We start from the raw sequence: 27618 nt of genomic DNA, 5'->3' as shown, positions 1-27618 counted from the left end.
AGGCTCTGAGCTGTCAGCATAGAGCCCAATGTGGGGCTATAACTCATGAACCGTGAGATCATGACCTGAGCTGAAGTTGGAGGCTTAACCTACTGAGCTACCAGGCGCCCCATTTTATTTTTCAAATGTACATTTAACTTAAAAAAATTTTTTTTTGGTTTGAAAATATACATGATCAGATTTTCTCCTTCAGATAGCCTCTTGAAATATTTCCCACTTGTGAGTATAAGGTTTGTCCCTGAAGGGCTGATAGTAGGGTAGTCTCTGGTTGTATCACATATAAAAGATATCTTGTTATATTTATGTGTTAAGAGTTGAGGTACCATCCTCCTTGCCTTCTGGTTGTTGTTTGTTCCCATCATTTCTTTTTTATATAGACCTTTAATAAACATAAAAGGCGTTGTTAAAATCAAATTCTGTAATTTTTTAAAAAATCCAAATAGTATTGAAATGAATGAGAGATGGACTCAAAAACTAATGTTTATAGGTCAACATTTAACATTTCATGGCACATGTGTTTTGTGACAAGATAGTGCCCAGTGGCCTTCCAAAGGCAGGATATAGACATTGCCTCAGTGTATCAAAGCCAAGGCCATTTAAGATATAACTGTTAAAAATTCTTTTGTAGTTTTGATTTCTATTTTTTAAACAGTGGTTCTCAAACATTATATCATAATCACTTGGAAGGCTGGGTAAAACAAAGATTACCAAGTCCCAGACCCAGAGTTTCAGAGCCAACAAGTCTGGGGTGGGGCCATAAAATTTGCATTTCTAACAAATTCCTAGTTGATTTTGATACTGCTGGTCTGGAGACCGTACTTTGAGAAATACTACTTTAGCATTAAGACAAAGGGAAAAAGTTCTAACATTCTAAATTCTGTTTTGCCATTACCTGTGTAATCTTGGAAATGGCATTTACTGTTGTAGGCTTACTGGTTTATTGTTCTTCAAATGAGAACTTTCATTTAGGTGATGACTCATTTTCTTGCCTTTCACCCCAAAATCTGTGAATACAAATCAAGAGCCACAAAAGAGCATTTAGTGCCTTTATAATTAGGGTGATTCAAAGGTCTTACAAAAGACAGAGGTCTGAAAGAATATACGTTTTAAGTTACACTGGAATTCTGCGCTTCTTCTGCTTCCTCTGAAAAGGTGACTACAATTAAGGATAACTGAACTTATCGTGGTTATCATTTTGTTATGTATAAAAATATCATATCACTGTGATATACACCTGAACCTGATAGGATATTGTATGTCAATTACACTCTGCACTTGAAATATACACACAACAAAGAGAACTAAAAATGTTTTCTAATGTGTGTGTGTTTCTAAGTTTAATCTTGTCTTTATCGTATTACAGAATTATTGTGGAGGTCTCCACAACAATGTTGTCAGAGATTTCTTGGTCTCAGTCTGCTCTTTGGACTCAATGTCATAGAGAAGTCAGTTCCTTAGTGCTGTATATTGATTTAAAACTCAGAGGCTTCTAGAACATCTTCCGAAGCCCCTATGTGGTAAATTTTTCAATAATTACTATTTTCTGTTAATTGTAATGGTGGCTTTTCCCATCCCTCTGTTTCAGAGACTTATAAACCTCTGAATTAGAATTAGAATGGCTGGGGCTTGGAAATATACCAGTGTTCTCTCCATGATTAATGTGTCTGGATTCTACTTAGGGTGAACTTACCTAGGTCTACTTAACCTTTCTTGAATTACATTACTGTATTTCAGTTACTGCTGAGACCATTGATGAAAACAGACTGGAAAAATTATTGACTATTCAGAATCTGTGTAGGGCATGAGGGCTTTGTTGTTTTGACAGAGCAACTGAGTGTTAGGAAAATGTTTTTCAAATTTGTACCATTGGCAGTCTCCAAAATTTTACCAAAAGGGCTATTAAAGTATTAATAGGTTTAAAGAAATCAGATATCATATTCTTAAAATTTATTTGTAGTCTGTTCTTTTATAAAATTGGTCTGCCTGAAAACTTGTCTAGCCTACAGGTTCTCCTTTCCCATCTCCCCCTTTAATAGTGATCCTTAAAAAAAGGATCATCAAAAAAGGCTCAAAACTCACATCAGTACCTAGCCTGATGTGTAAATATGTCCAGAATGGCAAATAAAGGAATGTTTCCACAATTGCTTCAAGCAAGTCATCCACAGTCATATATTTTGCTATTTTACATAAAGTGCTAATAATACTTGTGATGAAGAGTTAATCTAAAAGATACATAGGACCTTGTGGTTATAGGAACTCAAATTTTAAAAATAAGTATCTGAGGAGGAGAATGATAGGATGGGTAATATACACCTTAAAGTATAAATCATTATTACATTAGGATAAATCAGTATTGCAGAACTGGAATGAGAATGAAAGTTCAGAGACAAAATTAATGGTATAAAATTTCCTACTATTAAAAAAATATAGCTTGTATGTTTGTGAAGGAATGGCGTTGATACCAGTTTATTATGGTATTTATGTTTCATAGGTATCAGTGCTTAAATAATGCCGTAGTTTCACCTATCTGTACTTAAAATTTAAATTTTAGACACCACTTTAAAATTTGTGACTAGAATATTTTTAACAATTCTTTTTAACAGTAATATCTGCACACCTGTGTTTTATTATTGAATAAAGTATAAAATTGACAACTCTAATAATAATAGTAATAATTCAGATAGTGATAACCTAGTCGAGAAAGAATTTCTTAAATAAATTGAACTGAAATTGTCATATAATGAAGTAGGTTTTTTTTTTTTTTTGAATCTCCTCTTTAGAGATGAGGAAACTGACCATTGGGGTAACATAGGCAAAAGTGACTTGGTCAAAGTGAAAATAGTGTGAAAGGTGCAGCCAGGAAAGGATTTGATCCAGTGATTTCAATATCTACTCTTTCTACCTAATTTCTACCTGCATGTAAAAAGTGAATGTAGACAATAACATACCAAGTTCATTTTGTTTGTACATTAACGTTGGGTCTGAAAAACTTTGTAGAAAAATTTGTTTGGTTCTCACCAAAATAGTCCCAATTTATAATTCTTTAACAATATATCAATTGTAATATCATGTGTTTTCTTCTAGAACCTTAATATCTTTCTATTCTGAACTGTTCTTCTTTTGTAATTAGTGTAGGTCACTCTCCCAGCTTTAGTTAAAATATTAGTGAAGCACCAGTGGATTCAATGTCATCAAATCCAGTGGAGTTAAATTACCACTTCTGAGTGATAATTGTCAAGAGCAAATTATCTCTGAATTCATTAGGGAGATTAACATTTGTAATTACCTTTATTTTAAAAAAAAGGAGGAGTCTAAATTAATTCAACCAAGAAACTTGATAAAATATTTTTTATTTGACAAAAATGTTGCTATTGGCTGTAATTAAGAAAATGAGTGCCTGAACTGCCAAGAATATTATTTTGCACCTATCTTACATGAACATTTCATTTCTTTCTGTTAAAAGGTGTTAGACTCAGCCTTTATTTTGATAATCATATATTTTCAAGTCTAAGATCAACTTTGGCAACCAAAAACTTTGCCAGTCATTTGGACTTGAAAATAAAATCTTGAGCATTCCAAGTGCTAACTACCATCCTACGTTTTGCCCTCAAATATTTATTATAGTATATTATCAACTGTTAATCTCATATTTGTTGGAGAAAGGAATATAACCTACCCTGAGTTTCATTATACGAACTCACTCACTGGTTTAATGTAATCTAACTCATTAGTTTCAGTACTTCAAATATATACCCCTTATGAGTACCTAAAAATGTATTTGGGTCCCAAGGTGGTTAGAGTTAAGTGCTTAAGGGGGAAAACAGTTCTTTAGTTCCCATATATGTGGCACACAATGTAAAGTTCTCTTATAATTGGAAAATGTCTCAAGAAGCCTTCCTCTATCTCACCAAAAACACATGTTTAAAATTTGCTATGTATCTACTGGTGAGGGAACAGAATTTTCAAAACATCATTATTAATTTCCCCATGCTATCTAATCTGTGGTGAGCAACCTTGACTCAAACTGAAGTACAGCATTATAATAAGGCTTAAGTTTAACTATGTCATGCACAACTGATTAGTGATGGAAGCTTGCATTTTTGAAAGATACATTTTTATTTGGGTCCTCTTTTAAATACAGAACAGTGTATTAGTTGTAGAAACTGAAGAATATCTATTTTTAAAGTTACTTAGCTGTTTTAAGCCAGTTACATGTTATCTCTAAAAGGTTGGGATAGTGGTAATGATAGCACATGTTCATAAAAAAGAAATGATAAAAATTGAAGAAAGGTTTAACTTATGTGAAAGCTTAGGTTAACACTTGTCGTTTCTGAGTGAACCTGATGACAGACATGGATTACAAGAATGAGTGAAGGGAAAACTTTCTCCAGAATGGGTATAGGGAATTATTCTCTACTTATTAATCAGAGTAATGTTCATGACATTTCTAAGCCTTGGAAGAGTAGGAATTCATAATAGATCCAGTCACACTTTTACATAATTATGAACTCAGAGGGTGCCAAAATGAAGGCATTTTTTAAAAGTTCATAATGGAATAAAATCCACTTTCTAAATATTGGATAACCCTATTTGAATATCGAAATAGTCTTTTCTAAGTTATTAGAATAAAAGCGTTTCTTAATCAAACTTTACTTGGTAAAATGTTTTTATAAGACAGGTTCTTAAGTTTTATACAAATACACTTCATCTAAAGCTCATAGCATTGCTAGTAAAGTCAATTACTTTTTCTCGGTCACACTTTATTTGGCAGGAAGTCTATTGTTGCTGCAACATTTAGGTTTTACAAGCAGTTGTGTTTTATAGGAAGCAGTAGTAGTATTTTTTAAAGAGAAGCTATATAATGCATTTTACAGTCTCTGAGGTGAAGATTTATTATATTCAGTGGTGCCAAGAATAGATAGCATGGACTGGCAATATACAAACATGTCCATGGTCATGATACAGCAGTCCAGCACTGACATACAAAATGTCTCCTATTTCAGCCCCTGACATCTCAATGGAGATTGGCAGCTCAATCTTGTGCTAACTTGTCCAAACATGCGGCAGAATTCTAAAATATGAATCTCTGTGTGCAAGTAAAAACTCTAAATATGTTTAGTAATTTATGACTTTTCCCCCATAGAAATTGTCTAATATTTTAAGTTTAAATATATAAATAAAGTTTATTCTCAAAATGATTTTAATTTTCAGACTTTTTTTAAACCAGCTAGGTACCATGTGTAAAATATTTATTTGAATGTTATTTAAAATCATTTTAGAATTTGTTATCTAAATTTGATCAGCTTACAGGAAAACTTTGAGCTTTAAGAGTAACTCATCTCTCTTGTTAGAAGTAATTTTGTCAAAGGGCAAAACATGGTTAAGTTTCCAGACAGAGATATTAATGTTTGCAATCAACACACATTTGAGAATCATGAAGAATAATTTTAAGTATTTTAATAAGTAATTTGTTTGCTTAATTGTAGAGTAAAACAGCTTTAGTAGTAATCAGACATATTAAACAGAGCAGATTGACTTGTTTCTTATTGTCTTTGCTTAGAGAAATGAATGTAATTATTTGTGATTTTAATAAAGTTTTTGGTTTAGAGTATGTCAGTTCTACCCCACTGTATTACAATGTAATATGAACATGAAGATATAAAGTCACTCATTTGATCATAATTGATACTATAAATTATTTGTTGTACTAGTGACCCCATTAATCAAAGAAAACGTAGTAAAAATATAGAAGAGTACCCCATGAGTCTTTAACAAATAATGTCATAGGATCCTATGAAAACATATATTCCAGGATATTGTCCATTATTCTGCTTAAATGAGTTATGCTACTTTTATAGAAGGGATAATGAATGGATGAATAAATGAATAAATTGAATGGAATAAAGAAATAAACTAGCAGATAAGCTTACAACTTGATTAAGCTACAGCATTTTGAACTTCTATTATAGCTTTCATGTCTTCTTTTCCCTTAGACACTTAGTGATTCCCCGCATAGATTCCTAATATCCACATCAAAAATAGCGTCATTCCACATAGCTAACACCTATAATCTAATTTCATATGAAAGTTTGCTTCAAATAAATGAACTTTTGAATTAATAGCATTCTGGCATATTAACTGCTGAGTTGTGCATTTAAGGTACATTTTTAATGCAACTTTTATTGACTAACCTATCACAATATACCGTTTTATTTACATTTCAGAATTATAAACTATATTGACTAAAAAACAATGAAAGGTGAAGTAATGTATTAGGTTTTACTGTTTCCTAGGAACAATAACAAATGACTATTATTAATCCTAGAAATCAGTCGTTTTGAATTTCTAATTTCTCTTCTCTCTTCCATTGCTTTTTAGCCTCCTATTAAATATCTAGCACAGACACAACATACCCATTATTGTCACCTTCAATGGAAAATTTTTTTTTCTCAAAAAGAGCATATGTAATCCTATATCACATTATGTTGTATTTGGTTACTCAGACTAGTGTTACATGCAGAGCATTTGCCTGCCTAGCAATATGTCAGATTTTTTAAGTGTGATATGACAAATCTTTCAAAGCTTTACCAGTTCTGGGTACTGTAAGGAAAGTGTAGCATTGTTTGTAGATAAACCATGTGAAAGGAAATGACACACTTTAGAATTTTTTTAAACGAGGTCATGCCTATAAACTCTTTAGTTTCACATCAGGAATGAGGAAAATGGTTAAAATATTCTAATATTAAAAAAAATAACAGGTGCCCAATGATTCTCATATTAACTAAATTGAAATAGATTAAAAGAGATGAAGACTTTTTTCAAAACTTTAAGATTTCAGAGCAAATTTAATGAACAATATTTTATAAATGAACTACAAATAATAATGGTAGGAAATCTGAAAGAGAAAATGTGAGAATAGAGAGATTTGACAAAATACTAGAGGCAGTTAAGGAAGCCTATTAACATAGGGAAAGCAGTACCAAATTACTTTCTTGACATCATATTAAAAACAAAAGAGGAAGAGGGTTCCCATTTCTCCACATCCTCTCCAGCATCTATAGTCTCCTGATTTCTTCATTTTGGCCACTCTGACTGGCGTGAGGTGGTATCTGAGTGTGGTATTGATTTGTATTTCCCTGATGAGGAGCGACGTTGAACATCTTTTCATGTGCCTGTTGGCCATCCGGATGTCTTCTTTAGAGAAGTGTCTATTCATGTTTTCTGCCCATTTCTTCACTGGGTTATTTGTTTTTCGGGTGTGGAGTTTGATGAGCTCTTTATAGATTTTGGATACTAGCCCTTTGTCCGATGTGTCATTTGCAAATATCTTTTCCCATTCCGTTGGTTGCCTTTTAGTTTTGTTGGTTGTTTCCTTTGCTGTGCAGAAGCTTTTTATCTTCATAAGGTCCCAGTAATTCACTTTTGCTTTTAATTCCCTTGCCTTTGGGGATGTGCCGAGTAAGAGATTGCTACGGCTGAGGTCAGAGAGGTCTTTTCCTGCTTTCTCCTCTAAGGTTTTGATGGTTTCCTGTCTCACATTCAGGTCCTTTATCCATTTTGAGTTTATTTTTGTGAATGGTGTGAGAAAGTGGTCTAGTTTCAACCTTCTGCATGTTGCTGTCCAGTTCTCCCAGCACCATTTGTTAAAGAGACTGTCTTTTTTCCATTGGATGTTTTTTCCTGCTTTGTCAAAAATGAGTTGGCCATACGTTTGTGGGTCTAGTTCTGGGGTTTCTATTCGATTCCATTGGTCTATGTTGGTGGGAATGCAAATTGGTGCAGCCGCTCTGGAAAGCAGTGTGGAGGTTCCTCAGAAAATTAAAAATAGACCTACCCTATGACCCAGCAATAGCACTGCTAGGAATTTATCCAAGGGATACAGGAGTACTGATGCATAGGGGCACTTGTACCCCAATGTTTATAGCAGCACTCTCAACAATAGCCAAATTATGGAAAGAGCCTAAATGTCCATCAACTGATGAATGGATAAAGAAATTGTGGTTTATATACACAATGGAATACTACGTGGCAATGAGAAAAAATGAAATATGGCCTTTTGTAGCAACGTGGATGGAACTGGAGAGTGTGATGCTAAGTGAAATAAGCCATACAGAGAAAGACAGATACCATATGGTTTCACTCTTATGTGGATCCTGAGAAACGTAACAGAAACCCATGGGGGAGGGGAAGGGAAAAAAAAAAAAAAAAGAGGTTAGAGTGGGAGAGAGCCAAAGCATAAGAGACTGTTAAAAACTGAGAACAAACTGAGGGTTGATGGGGGGTGGGAGGGAGGGCAGGGTGGGTGATGGGTATTGAGGAGGGCACCTTTTGGGATGAGCACTGGGTGTTGTATGGAAACCAATTTGACAGTAAATTTCATATATTAAAAAAAATAAAAAAAATAAAAAAAAATAAATAAAAAAATAAAAAAAAAAAAAAAAAAAAAAGGAAAAAAAAAAAAATAAAAACAAAAGAGGAAAGAAAAGGAGGCAATTTTTTTTTTTTTTGGAATCAGTCAATTTTGAGTGAAAACAGCTAAGGTAAATAGAAGAGTCAGTAGAGGCCTTTGATATAAAATTGAGGTATATTGATGGTAGAAAGTGAAAGAAGACGGATTTCAAATAGAATCAAATAAATCAAATAGAACGTGAAGAGTGAAATACATTTATGTATTTGTATAATTGGTAATAGAAATTCAGTGAATAGTTTTACTCAGTATATTAAACTCAAGTGAAGAAAGTATAAATTCATTCAAAGACAAATACAAATATTTGATCATCATGCAGGCAGTTATGCACACAAGGAATCATTAATTTACATAGAAGGTTAAGTTTCAACATAGATATGATTGGAGTTTCAGAAAGATTTGATTTTTATATTGAATTTCATATATTGTTGGTGAATCTGAAAATTGGTAACCATATTGGAAACAATTTGTCATTCATTATAAATTTAAACATGAGTATCATTGGTTTCCAGCAATCCAATTCTTAGGTGTATAACCTACAGGAATCATTTCACATGCATTAGGGGACCTACAGAAACATATTCATTACAAAAGCAATAGCAAAAACAACCCAAATCTTCATCAGTATTATAAATAATAAATGATATGTTCAAGCAACAAAATATTATGTAGTATTGGAAATGAATGACTATAGCTAAATAAGATAAAAAGAATGAATTTCAAAAACACGTTAAGCAAAAAGGAAAGCCTTGGAAAAACACATTATTCCATTCATAGAAATTAGGTATAGGCAGCATTAAATAATATATGATTTCTACATATTTATGTAACAAATCTATAGAAAGCAAGGAAATTACCATAACATTTAAGATAGGAATAATATTTAGAAGAGAAGAGATGTCATGAAGTGGAGGGAGCATCCAGTGGCTTGGGATTTGGATGATACAGTGTCTAAGGAACATGAATGTAGACACAAACTTCTAATCAGAATAGTAGGAAATGGAATGTGGGATCATATGAAAAGATTCATGACCAAGTAGATTTTATACCAGGGATTCAAGGTTGATTTAATATCTGAAACTCAATATAATTTATCACATTAACAGGATAGGGAGAAAATAGTACATAATCACCTTAAGAAGTAGAGATGATTTTCCCCCAAAGGCAAAGATACCTGCTCACATCATACTATTCAACCTTGTATTAGATGTCCTAGGTAGTTCAATAAGGCTGGATAAGTACTATGTATTATAAATTATGGGTATTTAACTTTTGGTAATGGAGCATCTGATTAATTGACCTTGATAAACACTGTCAAAAAATATGAACAGCCACTTAAACACATATCTTAGGGGCGCCTGGGTGGCGCAGTCGGTTAAGCGTCCGACTTCAGCCAGGTCACGATCTCACGTTCCGTGAGTTCGAGCCCCGCGTCAGGCTCTGGGCTGATGGCTCGGAGCCTGGAGCCTGTTTCCGATTCTGTGTCTCCCTCTCTCTCTGCCCCTCCCCCGTTCATGCTCTGTCTCTCTCTGTCCCAAAAATAAATAACGTTGAAAAAAAAAATTAAAAAAAAAAAAAACAAAACACATATCTTAAGGAATGAAAGTGAATTTCAAACAGTATGGTGATGTGAGATTTACATAATACTTCAGTTGAACATTTTAAAGACTGGCACCTTACCTTCCATTTGTTTCAGTGTTTATTGTTGGATCCATTGGAAATAATACATATTTCCTGCTGGTTCTCTTCAACCAGAGAAATAGAACCACTAGGAAATATGTATTAAGAGATATATTTTAAAGCATAGCTTCATGTTGTTGTAGGGACTGGCTAGTCAAATATTAAATCCAAGTAACAGGCCGTGAGAAAGATCAGACTGGAACTCTGGCACAAAATGAAGCATCCAGTCCAGGCAGAATTTCTCCTTTCTAGGGAAACCTCAGTTCTTAAGAACATTCTACTAATTTAATCGAGCCCATCCAGATATCTAGGATAATCTCCCTTACTTCAAGCTGGAGTTTAACAACATCTATGTAATACCTTCACAGAAACAATGAAACAAGGTTTGATTAAATGACTGGATACTGTGGGCTAACCAAGTGGAAACACAAAATTGACATTCATGATCTAACCCTGGTCAATTTGTCACCCGTACAAAAATCTCCTTAAAATATATTAATCTCTAAATAAAGATAATGATACCATACTTCTGCCTTAGATGATATGGCTGTCTCACATACAACTAAAGACATGCTAATCCTTTCTCCATAGGAGGATAATGTTCAGTCTTCTTCTTTGGTATTCAGGAACTTCAGTTCTATGGTATAAAATTAGCTGCTATTCATGTATCTTGTGTTAAATAATAAGGGAAAAAGAGAGGGAAGAAAATAAAATACTGTGTTAATATATATAACTAGATGTATTCATAACAAAAGAAGGAATAAATATTCAAAATGTATTAGGGTTCTCCAGACAAGAGAGGGGGAGGGTTGGTGGAGCAGAGAGGGAAAGACTGGGAGAGGGAAAGAGAGATTGGGATTTATTTTAGGAATTGGCTCACATGATTGCGGTGGCTTGGTGAGTCCCAAATATGATGCAGTGAGCTGGCAGATGAGATTCAGGAAAGAGTTGAAGTTCTACTTCAAAAGTAGTCTGCTGGCTGTATTACTTGCTTGGGGAAGGTCATTCTTTGTTCTGTTAAGGCCTTCAACTGATTGGATGAGGCTGATCCATGTTACAGAGTTTATCTGCTTTATTCAGAATCCACCAATTTAAATATTAATCTCATCCAAAAATCATCTGCACAAAAATATCTAAAATAATGCCTGATGAAATATCTGGGCCTCAACTGGCCCAGCTAAGTTGACATATGAAATTAACCATTTCACATAGCTCTTCTCAGTTTTGCAACTGGTCATTTGATATAGCTGGTATTTTATAGCCACCTTCTTCTACCCCTGACTCCATATCCCCTTTACCCTGAGCAACAACCTCAGCTGGTTGTGGTTCTTTGCCTAGTAGGTGACTCACATCTAATGGTCTTGAAGGTTCTGGACCATTAGAAGTCTAGCCTGAATTGTGTTGTTGTAGTTTTTCATTGATTTTAATCATAGGACATGGTACCACTTTAAGTCACCTTATGGGATATCTTGTATTCCTGACATACTCTTCCTTACTTCCACTGTATGAGAGCAACACATTTTCCCCTTGGTAGTATCAATTGTCCCAGCCAATTTAGTAATTTAACACTCTTCTTTGCCTGTTGATTCAGAGGCATGCAGAAGCCCAAAGTGGCCGAATGACAGTCTCAACTTCCAATTTAGTGGTCATGGTTGTGTTTCCTGATGATAGCAATACTTGCTTTGGAACTAAGACCTCTAGACCATCAGGTCCTAAATTGGTAGGAAAGGAAATGAAAATTTTGGTAGTAGATCACTTCAGCTAAAAAATCTATGGAGCCACTCCCATTTCCACCACTTGATTCCTGCACTCCTAGATCATAGGTATGAGAGAAAAAAACACTGTTATGCTGATTTAAAACATACACAGTGTCCTGGAGGACATTGCCCCAACCTTGCAAATTATTGGAAGCTAGACTGATCTTACTGGTTTGCTGGTGCTATAACTGATCTTCAAAGGCCATTTTACCATTTTAGCAAGACAGCTGCTTCTGGATAATGGAGACCATGGTGAAACCAGTGCATTTCATGAACATGGGCCCATTGCTACATTTCATTTGCTGTGAAGTAACTTCTTTGTTCAGAAATAATGTGTTGAATGCTATGATGGTGGATAAAGCATTCTAAAGTCCATGGATTGTAGTTTTAGCAGAAGCATTGCATGCAAGGATGGAAGATCCCTTTCCAGAGTAAGTGTTTTTTTCCAAGAACAAAACACTGCCCTTTCTATGTTGGAAGTGGTTCAGTGTAATCAACCTGATACCAGCTAGCTGGTTGATTATCTTGGATAATGGTGCCATGTAAAGGACTTGGTTTTGGTCTCTTCTGCTGGTAGATGGGGCACTCGGTGTTGGCCATAGATAAGTGGACCTTGATTACTAGAACTCCATGTTATTATTTCCAGAGAATAAATGTAAAAATTAAAAACTTAAGGATATAATTTTTCATAATAAAGATCTAGATGGGTAATTAACAAGTATTATTGTAAAAAGTTACCAAGGTTGGTCCACTTTCATAAGACTTTGAAAATATGCCAAAAGTAAGGCAGAGGGGAGGGTAATCTTTAATGCATTTCCACCCTTGCAAATACCTATACACTTCTGATAATTTGGCATTTAAGGATAAAGATATGTGTACTTGTAACTTACTGTTAACACTACCTGTGCCATGAGACCAGAGAATCCCACTGTTTGTGAACTGTAACTACTTCATACTCCCATCCAGAAGATATCCTACACTGTCACTCTTGTCAAGGGGTTAACATTTATTCATAAAGTAATAAAGGATTTGGTTATCAGAAAGGCATCTTTGCAAGCCCTACTTCTAACCACTGAGCTGGATTTCATAGACCAGAGTCCTTAATGATTTCTCAGTTGTAACTGCTCTGGTTAGAGAATTGTGTCTTCCAGCATAATTGGCTCAAGCTTTGACTTCTGAGGAAAGTTTACCTGTTTTCTGGCAAATAAAGCTTCACTAACAATGTTTGAATTCCCAACCAAGCTGAAGTTTATTTCTCAAGTTGTACAAAATGGATTTTTATTTTCTACAAGTGATATACTGTATTAATTAGATGCACTTTCTAAATGGCATCAAGCTTTTCTATAGATACACAAATGTGAAGGGAGAGTAGATAAATACAGCAAAGCAGTTTTGTAGACAATTTGATAAAGTTTCCTACTTTGAAAGGATTTTGAAAAATAATCATTTACCTAAATGTTTAGTCATGCAAAGGAATGATCCTTTTTACAACATAATTAATGCACACAAAATCTTTGAAGACATTACTCATATGGAGCATATTTTAAAATTATATAAAACCAAATGAAACTAGCATTTTTAAGGTAAAAACGAGTCATCAGCAATTTCACATATAACTTAAACATTTTATAGTTTTATCTGTTTATCATTGTATAGCCACACTGTTTTAAGTTTATTGATACTGTTTTTTATTTAAATAAACATTTTTTCTGTAACAATAGGTATTAAAATTATTATATTTGTTGTTTTAGGGAAACATGTTATTGTTGGGGAAGAAAAAAAATTTCCTTTATCCTTGAAAGTGCTTCTGGCTGTTCTAAGAATTAATTTAACTTGATACAGATTAATAGGAGAAAATAAAATTTAATTATGTATGTACAGGGAATTCACATAAACGTGAGAAATTTCAATGATAAGTCAGGCAAGATGAGGTATATGTGTCATCCTGAACTAAAGAGAAGGAGGTGAGGGCCCAGGACTTCAAAGGGAAGAAAGGCAGTTCATAGGAGGATGAGAAAGAGTAAATATCTGATACACAAATATTTGCTGGCCCACACAGAAACAATATGACATTGAGAGGAATTTTAACAAACAGACTGCTAAATTCCTCCCTGTCTACCACCCCTATTTCATTTTATAATGTGGTTATCTTTGGTGACAGTTCCATTCCTGGAGCAGGTCCTTTATCTAAATTGTTTTAGGCAGTTAGAGAGAAGGTCAAAGTTTCTTCCTGAGTCTTTTGGGCCTTGATTGTTTTCAGCTCAAAATATTCACATGCCAAAGTGGTACATCTTGGGGGAATTTGTTTTGAACCCCCCCACCCCTCCCCCCACACACACATTATTGAAACTTAAATCCTTTTTTTTTTTTTTTAAATTTTTTTTTTTTTTCAACGTTTATTTATTTTTGGGACAGAGAGAGACAGAGCATGAACGGGGGAGGGACAGAGAGAGAGGGAGACACAGAATCGGAAGCAGGCTCCAGGCTCTGAGCCATCAGCCCAGAGCCTGACGCGGGGCTCGAACTCACAGACCGTGAGATCGTGACCTGGCTGAAGTCGGACGCTTAACCGACTGCGCCACCCAGGCGCCCCGAAACTTAAATCCTTTTTAATGACTGAAGTTTTTATGTTCTTGGCTCTGATGACTGTTTTTTGTGGGTTTTTTTTTTTTTTGCTTATCTCACACACAGTACAAGAGTTACAGCATGTTACAAAAATGTTCCAACTGACTAGAACCCACTGAAGTTAAAATTTATTTTAAAAGGTAAAGTTTTATATATCCTTTGAAAAAATGAAAATTCAAAAGTCTTAGAATTAAGTAATGAGTCTTCAACATTATAAAGCTATTTATAACAGCAATTAAGGTAGTGGTAAAGTTTTACCCTTATAAAAATGTCACAGAATTCAAATCACAACTTGGATCTTCAATGATTCAAGTGTCTTATGTTACATAAGGGTTTGGTCAGTTTTAAGATAAAAATTCCTCCAGATATGCTGTCCTTAAGTCCTCTAATACCCCATCCACCAGCTTACACAGTGGGATAGCTGGCTGCCGTAGCAATTCCACAGTGGTTGTTCTGGTCTTTGGCCATTTTTACATAGCCACTCCAGCCCCATTCTGGACCCCAACTGTTCTTGACAATCCAAAATTTTTTACTTGAATCCGTTTCTTCAAAGCCATAGCCAACTACAAGAACACCATGATCCAGGTTTTCGCTGCTGCAGTCTGGATCATAATAAATGCCTGATTTATAGAACTGGAACGACTGATGGCCTGCATCAATAGCAACAGAGATGGGCCCCACAGTTGCCACTGCCTTCATCAGGGCCTTCTCCCGCTGAGGGATGTCCACAAAGCCGGTGTCATTGGCAGCAGAACACTCAGGCTTGTAGTTACAGGGCTCTGAGTCCCTTCCAAGATACGGATAAGACTCCTCTGTGTCCAGGCCTCCGTTGTCCTTAACATACTGGAAGGCATTATCCATTAGGCCACCATTGCAGCCCTCATTGCCTTGAGGCTGAGAGCAGTCCACCAGGTTCTGCTCACTCAATGAAACAAGTTTGCCAGTTTTCTGGAACATCTGTCCTTCAAGAGCACCAGTTGCACTAAAAGCCCAACAAGAACCACACTGACCCTGATTCTTCACAGGAGTTACATAGCCTTTCTCTCTCCAATCCACAGATTTGGGGATCTCAGCAAATACAGGTTCTTGGAACACTTTCCCTTTCTTGTGCTTCTGGTTTTGAAAGCCATTCATCACCTGCCTGAATTCTTCATTGGTCATGTCACCAAAAGCATTCATTGCCATTGTGAAGCCATGTTTCCCTTGGCTATATTCTCGGTTATGCAGTTCAATCATTTTTATATTCTTCTCCCACACTGCTCTCCTCCATCCTTCTTCATTCATGCCATATAATCTCTTGTGTGTTGCCTTCCACTGGTACCATTGTGCATTTAAACTTTGATCGAATATTCCTGCATATGTAAATGGTAGTAAATGTGAGGTGAGACAGTGATGAGACAGACATACAAATACAATTTGCCACTTTTCAAGGAATTTTCAAGAAGACTGGTTCTCAGGAGATTCAAATTCCATGTAAATATTTCAGCCATTTTCTCACATGAATTAACATTTTTATGCCTCTTAGAATTACTTCAGGAAGAGGTGACACCAAAATTGATATTCAGCTTTGTTTTCCTGTATCCCTTTGAAGCTCATTGGATACCTAGAAAGGGGAAAGGAAACAAAATGGAACACAAGACTCAGTAATAGATGATCCACAGGTCATACATGCAGACAAGCTTGTGTGACTTCAGGAGGGGCCCTGACATCAAAATATATCTGTGATGTTGCATTTGCTTTCACCAATGAGGAGTTTTTAAGGGGACAGATGGGAAGATGGATATCACGTTCATAGTGATAGTGATATTTTTTAAAAAAATCTTTTGTTTTCAACTGAATTTTTTTTTGCTAGTATTTGTTTAAGTGATTTTCCTTTGATTGTCCTTGATACTCCCCTATGAAAGTACATAGTGAATAACCTTTTTAAAAAATAATTTATTGATGTTTGTTAATACCAGTCTGTAGCTTTGTGTGACAAGCCCTGTCAAAATGACATAAAGTGGACATAGTGATGCGCCTATGCTGTAGCAACTCATGATAGAGGCTTAGTTTGTCATTTGATCTTTATATCTGATGGGTCCCTGCTGAACCTGAATGAGTGACTGAAAGTGACAGTAAGAGCAAGTCAGTGCCTTGCATCTCAATGGTAGGTTGAACAGCACCTCAATTGAGGAGTCTTTGTGCTGGTGTGAATCTTGATGCAGTGTTGGCATAAGCATGCCACAACATGTGCTTGCCTCTCTTGGATATGGTTTTCAAATTCCTGATTTATCACTTTGACATTTGAGAGAGCAAAGGAAAAAAATAAAAAGCACAATTCAGTGACAACTAACAACTTTCTCTTCCCTCAAAGATTTTCTAGGTTTGCCTGAGGAGAGTTGAATCTCTATTTGATTGTTAATTAGAACTGCTATATGAACACTCCAAAATCAAAACAAGCATAATCTGGTTTGTGTCATATTTGTGACAATAGGGCAAAATCATCAGTTTACTGCAATTAATGAATAACTGCCTCAAGGACTGTGGAAGTGATTGGTCTCAAAGAAGATTTTAAATGTATTATAATGCCAGATTTTTTTTTTAATTTCATACTACAGAATAGTAATAAATTTACATGTGCAGACAAATAAAACTCAGGCCGCCCTTAACAGCCCTACTTAACTAAAATTGGTTTAGACAGAATGCCACTTATTTAAAGTCAAGTATGGAAATTGTATTTGGTATTTGGTTTGCTGACATTAGATAAATACTTGTGTATTTTGGATGTTAATATGAAGAACTCGTCACTCTTTTTAAAAAATTTCCTAGGTCTTTTGTTGAATAGACCATTATGGAAATGGTGTGTCTAAATTCACCCTTTAAACACAGACAACCATCAATGATAATGCCCTATGAGAAGCCCCAAAAACCTCATAGGAGGTGACAAAAGTATATGAGAAGAGAATTAAAAAGTTATTGTATCACACTACTAGAGGCTGACTATACCCTTTAAAGTTGTCAATGATAATTCTGTCTTACCCACTTCTTAGTTTAGGAGTGGATGCATCTAGGTTTCTTCATTAATGGTTCATAAAACAGTAAATTTAATTACATATATTTGCCTTTTTTTCTGTTTTAGTAATTATATGTTTTTTCATTTCTTATTTATTTTACTTCCTTACTTTCAAATAAATAAATGGTCAAGCATAAAAATGTTACCGTTTTAGTCATTCATTTATTACTAATAATCAGTGTGTATAAGGAAGCTTTATGAAGTTCTGTCCTTTGAGATGTACTATTTGTTAATCTCTCTGACTTACACTGAACTCAGTCACTCATTTTATAATTGCTCAGTATTTTAATTTAACATATATTGTGAATTGTTCTTCAGTGTTTCCATTTTGTTTTTAACTTTGTCCCTTTTATTAAATGTCTCTAATTGAGATAGTTATCATTTACTGAGACACTTTAAAATGCTGTATACCCCCAACTTCTCTTCATTCTTTTCGCAGTCTTGGGAGGTAGATATCATTATTGGCTTTGTTTCATGGAGTAGGTACAGAGAGGTTAAGTTACTTATTCAAGATTGCATAGCTAACTAACACAAAATTGTTCATTATTGTTCACAAGCTAAGAGGAATCATTGTTTGCATTTGCCTACGCAGGAGCCTCTTAAAAACACTTACCTTAAATGAATGATTCTAATGGAAATAATTCAGGTGGGTACTTGAAAAAAATGTATAGTGTACATGGAACCTTTGAGAAAATATCCTATTATGATGGCAACTGCTTGTTTCACTTTTATCCTGGAAACATACAAAATTTATCTCTTTCTCTTTCCTAGTCCCTTGATTTACCAATATATTAACAGAAAAGAATGCTTCTTACTTCAGATATTTAATAACAAATAAAAATACTCAGATTTGAAACATCAAATTATACTACTCATTATTTGTAAAAGTGAAATAGATATGCATATGCAAGATGAAAGGGAAAAATTACTGAATTAAGGATTATGTATATTTCTGTTACCTGTTCTCACTTTCTATATCTCTTAAAGATCGTTTTCCTTATTTCTCACTCTAAATGCCACAACTCTAGAATCTGTAGGATGATGTGATGATCTTCATATCAGTATCTCATCTTCTCTTGGGCTGCATACTCTTATGGCTATCGAATCTCCAAATTAATATATCCAAATAGATTCCCGCCCTTCCTAACCATTCCCTCTTCTATTCCATTTTCACCTCTCTTCTCTGTCCTTGTCTTTTATCATCTTTCACCTTTGTTCTCCCTGTTGACTTCCTGCTTGTAGACACTCAGACCACCAGCCATCATTAATCACACTAACTACAAATTACTTGTCCAAACACCAAATACCATCATGTCACTCATCATCTCAGAACCAAGTCCAAACTCCTTAGCAATGAATATAGTTACTCTAGCTTGTCTTTTCTTAATTCTTTCATACTTATCAAGATTACACCCAAAGTATACTACCAGTTTGGTTGCATTGGATTAGTACATCTTTTAAAGTCATATAGTAGTGTGTGTGTGTGTGTGTGTGTGTGTGTATTTTTTTTTTCCCTTTTTATGAAGACTTCACAAATACTTGGTTGTAGAATACCTGATACAGATACCTTATTTACTCCTTTTTGTGTTTGGAACCATAGGTTTTTATGAAAACTAGTTTCTTTTGAAATGTGGAACATGTTTATAAAAGAATTTAAAGTGCAAAAGGAAGAGTATATACAAAATAAGAATGGAAAGAGGGAGATTCATGAAATGTATTAGATTACAGGACATACTTTATTCAGCACACCTACAGTCTTTTGAAAACAACTGCAACTGCAAGTTCTAGTTCAAAATGAAAAATTGAGAAAAATTAGCTGTCCGCATTTCCTAAAACCATGATATAGTGTTTAATAAAAAAAAAAAATGAAAAAAAACATATAAACTTCTTCAGGGTTCTTCCCTCCCCCAACATGACAGCAGCAGAGTGCAAGGTACTTCTGTGTGGCTCCATGAGCTGTTCTGAACCAGCAGGCAGGTTCTGGATAAGTACAAGTGGCATTTAAATCCACCAGCATCCAGATGGTCCAAGATAAGGTAGTCAGAGGTCTGAATCTCCTTGACACCAGTTTACAAAGAGATGCATAATGACCCAATGACGATTACAGTTTGTGATAATAGTATATTTGAAATATATAAAGAAATCTAGGCTTTTTAAGGCTGTCAGTAGAAAACATTTTATGATATGAATAACTGGGCCTCCTTTTACTTATGCTTTCAAGATTTTTGTATAGGCTCCTGTGTACGTGCACACATATATATCGTTGTTTATTGGTGGCTTATAAGAATTCCCCACACAAGCATTTATGTTAATAATTCAACTAAATAATTCTCATTTGATGAATCTGAACAAAGATCCCTTGAAGTTGATTTGATTAATATCCAAATTAATTATAGTTAACTAAAGAAAACATAGATAAGCACATTAATGCAGTTGAAAGACAGTAAGAATCTGGAAGGTGATAAAACTTATCGTGGAATTTGTTTAAATTCAGTTTTTTAATCTTTCCTATTAAGATGAAATTCTTAAACTTCCCACATTTCACCATAGCAAAAAGAAAGGGAGAAAATTGCTTCATGTCTCAGGTTCAAACCTTTGTTTCTTTATTTCATTGTACATTGTCTTTATGTACTGGTGATAGAAGCCCTTAGCAGGTTCCTAATCCTCAGTGTCTTGCCTTATACACCATATTAGTGCTACATTGTGGGGACACTCAATTTTTATATGCTTGGGGCTGAAACAACTACAATGATAATTTTTCAATACTATTATCTCTCCACTGATAGAGAGGATAATCACATTTATATCCTCTTCCCTTATATGTTCAGTCTGTTCTAGACATGCATTTCTTTTTTATACATGGCAAAATAATTGACTCCACAGCTGCATAGAGATAATAAAGGTATCTAGGAAAAAAAGGGTCATTCCTAATTCTTAAGGAAGTTGATTTTAGAAGATTTTAAGTTATGTGTTATTGTAGTTTGTTGAAATGATTTTTTTATATTCAAGGAAAAGTTCAGATCATTTTAGCAGTATTATACATTAAAATTGATTTTTTTGAGTTTCCCATTATTGTTTATTTATTGCCAACATTTGGAAAAGAGTTTACTGCTTCATATTAAGAGATTATCTTTGGTTTTGTTTTATATTTTAGCCTCTGAACCATCTTTAGCTCTGAACTATCCCTGATCTCAGATGAAAGAAACCACATGAAGGCAGTTTTGTCAATTTAGTGCTGGGATCAGTCCGCACCTTTTTATTTATTTTTTTAATATTTATTTAATTTTGAAAGAGAGAGAGCATGCACGCAAGAAGAGCAGGGAGGGGCAGAGAGAGAGAGAGAGGGAGACAGAATCCAAAACTTGCTACAGGCTCTGAGCTGTCAGCACAGAGCCTGATACGGGCTCAAACCCATGAACAGGGAGATCATGACCTGAAGATGCGTAACCGACTGAGCCACATAGGTGACCCAGTCCACACCTTTTTAGAGAGTCATATCTACCAGTAAGCAAAATCAATACATGAAAATTTTCATGTAATCAAAAGGTTATTTATTCTCTTTGCAGAATTATTCGCACTTTGGAAATTAATTTGTATAATTTCTTTGTGTATCCTGCCACACTATTGCATTTAAGGTATTATTCTATTCAAACCAGTTTTTTTCATACTTTCTCAGGAAATTATCCACTATAAATCCAACAAGTGGTTTATCTAAAAGTAGATTTTCATTCTTTCATTCACACATAAGTATTGATGAAACTCCAAGGGTGTAATTTTGCAAACTTGATGGGTGCCCTGATAATTACATTTAATTTGCCACAGACAGCTAAAATTTGATTCTTAACTCTTTTTGACCACACTAAAATTGAGTGTTGTATCATAAAAGAGCACATCAATGGTGTCTTAAAAATTATTTTTGGGGGCGCCTGGGTGGCTTGGTCGGTTAAGCGTCCGACTTCAGCTCAGGTCATGATCTCGCGGTCTGTGAGTTTGAGCCCCGCGTCGGGCTCTGGGCAGATGGCTCAGAGCCTGGAGCCTGCTTCCGATTCTGTGTCTCCCTCTCTCTCTGCCCCTCCCCCGTTCATGCTCTGTCTCTCTCTGTCTCAAAAATAAATAAAACGTTAAAAAAATTAAAAAAAATTATTTTTGGCATTTTTTGCAGTTGAAACAATGAGAAGAAAGTAATTTGTATCTCTCTGAGGCTCATTTATGGTCCCATTCTCTTCATTCAGCTACTTTTTTTTTTCTTTCTTGTCACTCTTTATGTTGTAATTTATAGTTATCAGTCATCAATTTAATAGATGTTTGTTGTGTTCCAGCTATGCATTATGCATTAATCTGGGGACTGGATTTACAATGATATGCCTGGATTTAAGGAATTACATAGTTGGCACATATGCAAGTAAAAGGTAATTATAATACAGTGTGATAAAAGCAATAATTACAGTATGAATGGAATGATATGGGAGACAAAAGAGGGATTGAGTAATTACTCTGGCTCGAGTTGTTTCAGTATGGAAAAGATGATGTTGAATTAGTTTTTTGCATATAAACAACTTATTGTTGTTCTTGCTTTTTATTCATTTTTTCTTTAGGTTTTTCATTGTGGGAAAATGAACATAACAAAACTTTACCATTGTAACAAAAATTTTAACCATTTTTAAGTATACTCTGAAATGGTATTAAATACATCCTAACGTTGTGCAACCATCACCATCATCTGTCTTCATAATTCTTTGCAAACTCTATTCCCATTAAACAATAACCTGTCATTCTGCTTCGCCACCTACCATATCTTGGTAACCACCATTCTGCTGTCTGTCTCTGATTTTTGACTACCTGACTACCCTAAGTACCTCACATAAGTGGAATCATATATTTACTTTTTGTGACTGGCGTATTTCACTTAGCATAATGTGCTCAGAATTCGTCCCTGTTATAGCATATGTCAGAATTTTCTTCCTTTTTAGGGCTGAAAAATATTCCATTGTGTGTATATATATGTGTGTGTGTATACATATCACCTTTTGCTTATCCGTTTATCTGTCCATGCACAATTGTATTGCTGCCACATTTTAGTTATTGTGAATAATGCTGCTACGAACATGAGTATACAAATATCTCTTTTTGAGACGTTGTTTTCAAATCTTTTGGATATATATCCAAAAGTGGAATTGCTGGATCATATGGTAATTCTGTTTAATTTTTTGAGGTACACCGTGATGTATTCCACAGCATCTGTACCATCCACCAACAATGCAAAAGCGTTCCAATATCTCTATATCCTTGCCAACACTTGTAATTTTCTGGGGTTTTTAATACTACCCATCCTAATGGGTATGAGGCAATATCTCATTGTAGTTTTAATTTGTGTTTTTTTTTTTTAATGTTTATTTATTTTGAGAGAGAGTGCAAGAGAGTGAGTGGGGCGGTGGGCAGTGAGAGAGGGAGAGAGAATCCCAAGTAGGCTCTGCGATCACTGTAGAGCCTGACTTGGGCTTGATCTCATGACTGTGAGATCATGACCTGAGCCGAAATCAAGAGTAGGACACCTAACCAACTGAGCCATTCAGGCACCCCAATTTGTGTTTAAATTTGATTTTTTGGTTAATTTTCCTTACACCAGTGTTTCTCAGAGTGTGTTCCAAGGTTTAAATGACCAAAATTAACCAGAATGTTTGTTAACAATGTAATTTCTTATGCTTCCAAACTTTTATTCAAGTTATGGTATTATATGAAAATTGTACACTTTTAAACTCTTCAGGTGATTTTTTAGCACAATAAATTTTGCCACAGAATCTAGTGAAAATTATTTTCTCTTTTATCAAGATTACTGTCATCTTTATAATCACATTGTTTATTATCATCATGTCTAAATTGTGTTAATGAGAACATAGATTTAGATTTCAGTGGTGTATTGCATACCCCAAACAGCATGGTTTTCTTAGAGATTAGTGAGCCACAGATTCTGGGATTGGTGTGTACTTTATAGATGAAAGTAGTCAGCCCCCATTTAATCTTCAGATTTTTCATGCAATATGCTAGTAAGTCACCTAGCCTGTGCCATGTCTTTGAACCTACTGGATGGTTCCTCTCTTTGGAATATATTTTAGCCCTCACTCTCTGCATATATTTGCCCATGATTTACATCCAGTCCAAGTGCCTCCTCTGTGAAGCCATCCATGGATGACTTTAGCAAGGCAGAGCTGATGTTTCCTCCTGTTGTATCATCACCGGACAAAGCTTTGCCCTTGTACATACCTATATTGCAAATTTTGTTGCCAAGGCTGCCCTCAACTCCTTGAGGATAAAAACTGTTCTAATTAGCTTTAATTTTTTGCCTAAGACAGTGCCTTATACCTAATATATAAAAATAGGTTCTTTAAAATTCATTTGAAGTGGAATTTTAAGAAATCTTAAAACAGTAAGTTAACCAAGCAGGCGTGATAATTTTGTCAACCCAAGGGGTTAAAGATTAAAAATTACGTAAATCTTCTCAGGTTGAAAAATATTAGAACTTAAATTTTGTAAATAAAACAGAAAAATCTGTAGTGATACAGAAAAGATGATATAACAAAAGTCTATGTAAGAAAAAATGTATTTTTTTCAGAATTCTTTTGCAGTGATAAGTTCTTTTAATAGGTAGAAAATAGGAATATAAAGATATGTCTAATTTTTCCCTTTGACATTTCATATAGAATTTTAGTTTTCAAATAAAATAAGGATAATTAAGTGTTGAAAAATAATCTGAAGATAAGATATTAATACAGGTATCTTGTAGTGTATAGGGTACAATTTCAAAACAAATGCTAAATTTATGGGGTTTTTTGTTTGTGAAAGTTTTTCAATTATATAATACTGATGGAATTTGTTTTTGAGATAACATTTTGGGACCCTTCCTAAGCAGGAAATTAGGAAGAGTAATTACGGAGTACAGTTTTCCTTGGAAAACTATATAGTTGATCTCATCGATGGCTGTTTTCTTTAAAAAACAGTCCAATCCTGGAGCCCACAGAGTCTCCCATAGATGATGCACACTAATTCCGCAAACAAACCAGAACTGCTTTAACATGTTTTCCCTCTTGGTCTCTCAGGTAATTAGCTGTAGGTAGAATCAATAGTTGTTTCCCTAATACAGAGTATACCATTGCAGTGATAATGAAGTAATCCTTTTCATTATATATTTACTAAACTACTCTTCCAATTTGGTGCATTAGTTCAAGGACCAGATAATCCGAGAATAATAATCTTCAATGAGAAACCATATAATCTATAATGCCCATTAAAGAGTGAAAATTTCATACATGGCCATAAATAATAAGGAATACATTTACTGAATATTAACATTCACAATACTAGTTGCATGTTCTTTTTTTTTTTTTTTAAATTTTTTTTTCAACGTTTTTTATTTATTTTTGGGACAGAGAGAGACAGAGCATGAACGGGGGAGGGGCAGAGAGAGAGGGAGACACAGAATCGAAACAGGCTCCAGGCTCCGAGCCATCAGCCCAGAGCCTGACGCGGGGCTCGAACTCACAGACCGCGAGATCGTGACCTGGCTGAAGTCGGACGCTTAACCTACTGCACCACCCAGGCGCCCACTAGTTGCATGTTCTAAAGATTTATGACAATCTGATGGCAGGCACATGATTGCAGTAAGCTAACAATTGACCATGTGCTTCAAAATAATGAGCCAAGCCTTTTCCAGAAAGCCTAGAGAAAACAGCGCTTGCCCAGAGAAAATAGGCCTGCCCAAGAGGCTGACAATGAGGAAGTGAAATGCCGGTGATGGCAGTAAGGTAATCTTCACCTGACTAGGTGCGAAATCTTCACATAGTGCGAAAATCACTATGAAAAGTACCGTTAAAAATCAATGCATATTGGCCTTTTACTCAAAAATCTTCCTCCTGAAAAACATCTGAAGGCTTTTCAACTTGACATTATAAAAAGAAAAGGAAAAGAAAGGAATTTTTTTTTTTTTGAGTTAAAGTTCTCATAGGTGCCTTTATGTGAAAATTTAGGACTGCTTTGGGCCATCCCAGAAATGTTTGCATTTCAGAATATAAACTTTACCCTCAGAAGTGCTGATATACTCTTTATTTTTTCCTTTGCTCACCCTCAATAGTCCTGAACTTACACCTAGTACATGGGGCTTCTGGGGATGCTCCCAGTTTTTCTCCTCTGAGTATGATATATAGAAAAAAGAGAAAATAAAATTACTCAAATTTTGCCAATGTATTGAAAGGTATGGGCTAAAATGATCTGTCAGACCATTCTTTAGACTTCAAAGGTCAAATTGAGAGGTTAGCAATTCTAAAGTTTTACTTCATTAACTATTTTTTTCTGGCAAAGTGCTGGAAAATTTTGTTCCCTGGGGTTAATCCTCTGTCAGAGAACACAGCCAACCCCCTTTAATCGGCCAGAGTTGTACTGAATGTTCTTCTTTCATAGCCAGCAAGTGAGTGGTGGATGATTGCCAGTTTTGATCTATTAAACATTTTGATTGTCCTCCCGTCAGTTGTCTGCCTAAGATTGTGCAGCCATTCTATGCACTCAGAGGTGACTTTTTTTGACAGATGGACAGGCAGAGGCTGAAGGTAGCCTGGCAGCACCTGTGATTCTATTGTGTGTCAGAATCAACCTGCAGATTGGCACCAGGTGAAGGCAAATGTGGGCAACAACTCAACCGCTAGAGTGTCCTGATATCACTCTGCTTTGGTTCATTTGTTGTTTCATTTCGCTGGCTTTGGTTGTTTCTAATTTTGACCTTCTGTGACTGGAGTGCAGAGAGGAGTTCTGTCTTTGGGGTCCTAAAATCTTAAAGGAACTGAACTCTGTGGGACGGTGGGAAGCCAGCCACATAGGCATTCAGGAGATATGTGTAAATCAGTTTACACAGTGTTTGGGTCCATCAGAGAGTTTTTTACTTACTTAAATTACCTTATGAAACTTAAAACAGCCACTGACTGCTAACCAAACATACCATGCTTGTAATAAGTATAACATTTATTTTTAAGATTATCATGAATAAAATAATTTTAAGAAAGGACTAGATGTAATCTGTTGGTTCTCATGCTAGGTAAAGGAATCTGGATGTTTGGAGTTAGGCACAATGCAGATAGGCTCTGCTCCCACATCTGTGCCTGTCCCCTCTGCTCACCAGTCGCTTCCCAGAAAGAACTTCATTATAAATTCAGGCATTGTGTAAATTTCTGTCATGTTTTGAGATCTGAAGAGAATACAGCCTCACCTACACGGGCTGGAAGTTGCAAGGAGAAGCACAGCAGGAGCACAGGGTCCTCTGTCTCTCAGTGTCCTGCAGGAAAGCATGCTTGCCCTGCAGAAGAGCTAGCTGGACATACTGTGCTTCAGTATAGTTTTCACAGGATATGGTAGTTGAACCCACCTGTTACTCTGTCCAGGTCTCCTCATACATGCCTTCCAAGTTAGTGCTCCCCATCTCCAGCTTCAAAGTGCTTTTGCTTCTGATGGCCCAAACCTGAGGCCTGTTTTTATCACAGCCCTCTGGCTACCAGAGTGGTTTTGCCAGAAGCACAAGGAGCAAACAAAGCACAACTGTCAGGTTGTAATTTCCCACTGCTCAACCAGGCCACCCTTAGCTAATGAACAACTATGAAAGTGTGAACACCCACGTCTTTTGTCTTTGTACAGGGCACATGTGAGGAGTCACGTAGACTCCCTGTTCCCTTGTGGGACCCCCTGAACCTACTATTCTCCAGTCTTTGTCTGGAATCACATCCTGGCTCATCTTCATCTTCCACACCTAGTTTCCCTCCTTTATGTGCTTCTCCAGGAGGACTTCTTTAGTAAATCCTTAATGCACGTCAGGATCTGATTCTAGACAACTTGACCAAAAATCTGGGTCACATATGAAAGCTGCCTTATTACACTTAACACATTTGTTTGATCAGTAGTCTATCTGGATTTGGTGTTAGTCATTTTCAATTGTGAGATAGGAGCTGTTGGAGACTTGGGGAATGCGTGAGAGGTTAGGTAGATGCATTAATTATCTGTTA

General features: G+C 35.4%; 1 protein-coding gene across 1 annotated transcript; it reads right to left on the bottom strand.

The window, feature by feature from the left end:
* Positions 1 to 14733: 14733 nt before the first annotated feature.
* On the bottom strand, positions 14734 to 23840 carry LOC131508539 (procathepsin L-like). The gene is made up of 2 exons (XM_058723550.1): positions 23702 to 23840; positions 14734 to 15881 (listed from the first exon to the last, which is right to left on the bottom strand). Exons 1-2 carry the CDS (start codon positions 23838 to 23840, stop codon positions 14935 to 14937), a joined length of 1086 nt encoding a protein of 361 aa, XP_058579533.1. The 3' UTR covers positions 14734 to 14934.
* Positions 23841 to 27618: the final 3778 nt, after the last annotated feature.

Source organism: Neofelis nebulosa, chromosome 4 (genome assembly GCF_028018385.1).
Source record: "Neofelis nebulosa isolate mNeoNeb1 chromosome 4, mNeoNeb1.pri, whole genome shotgun sequence".
Classification (NCBI taxonomy): Eukaryota; Metazoa; Chordata; class Mammalia; order Carnivora; family Felidae; genus Neofelis; species Neofelis nebulosa.
The sequence above is the reverse complement of the archived record's forward strand: the minus strand, read 5'-3'. Positions and strand labels throughout refer to the sequence as shown.

Coding starts and splice junctions, on each gene's coding strand:
- LOC131508539 (XM_058723550.1), bottom strand. CDS start 23,840: ATGTACAAGGGCAAAGCTTTGTCCGGTGATGATACAACAGGAGGAAAC. Junction 15,882..23,701: donor TGGGCAAATATATGCAGAGA/GTGAGGGCTAAA, acceptor TTACATATGCAG/GAATATTCGATCAAAGTTTA.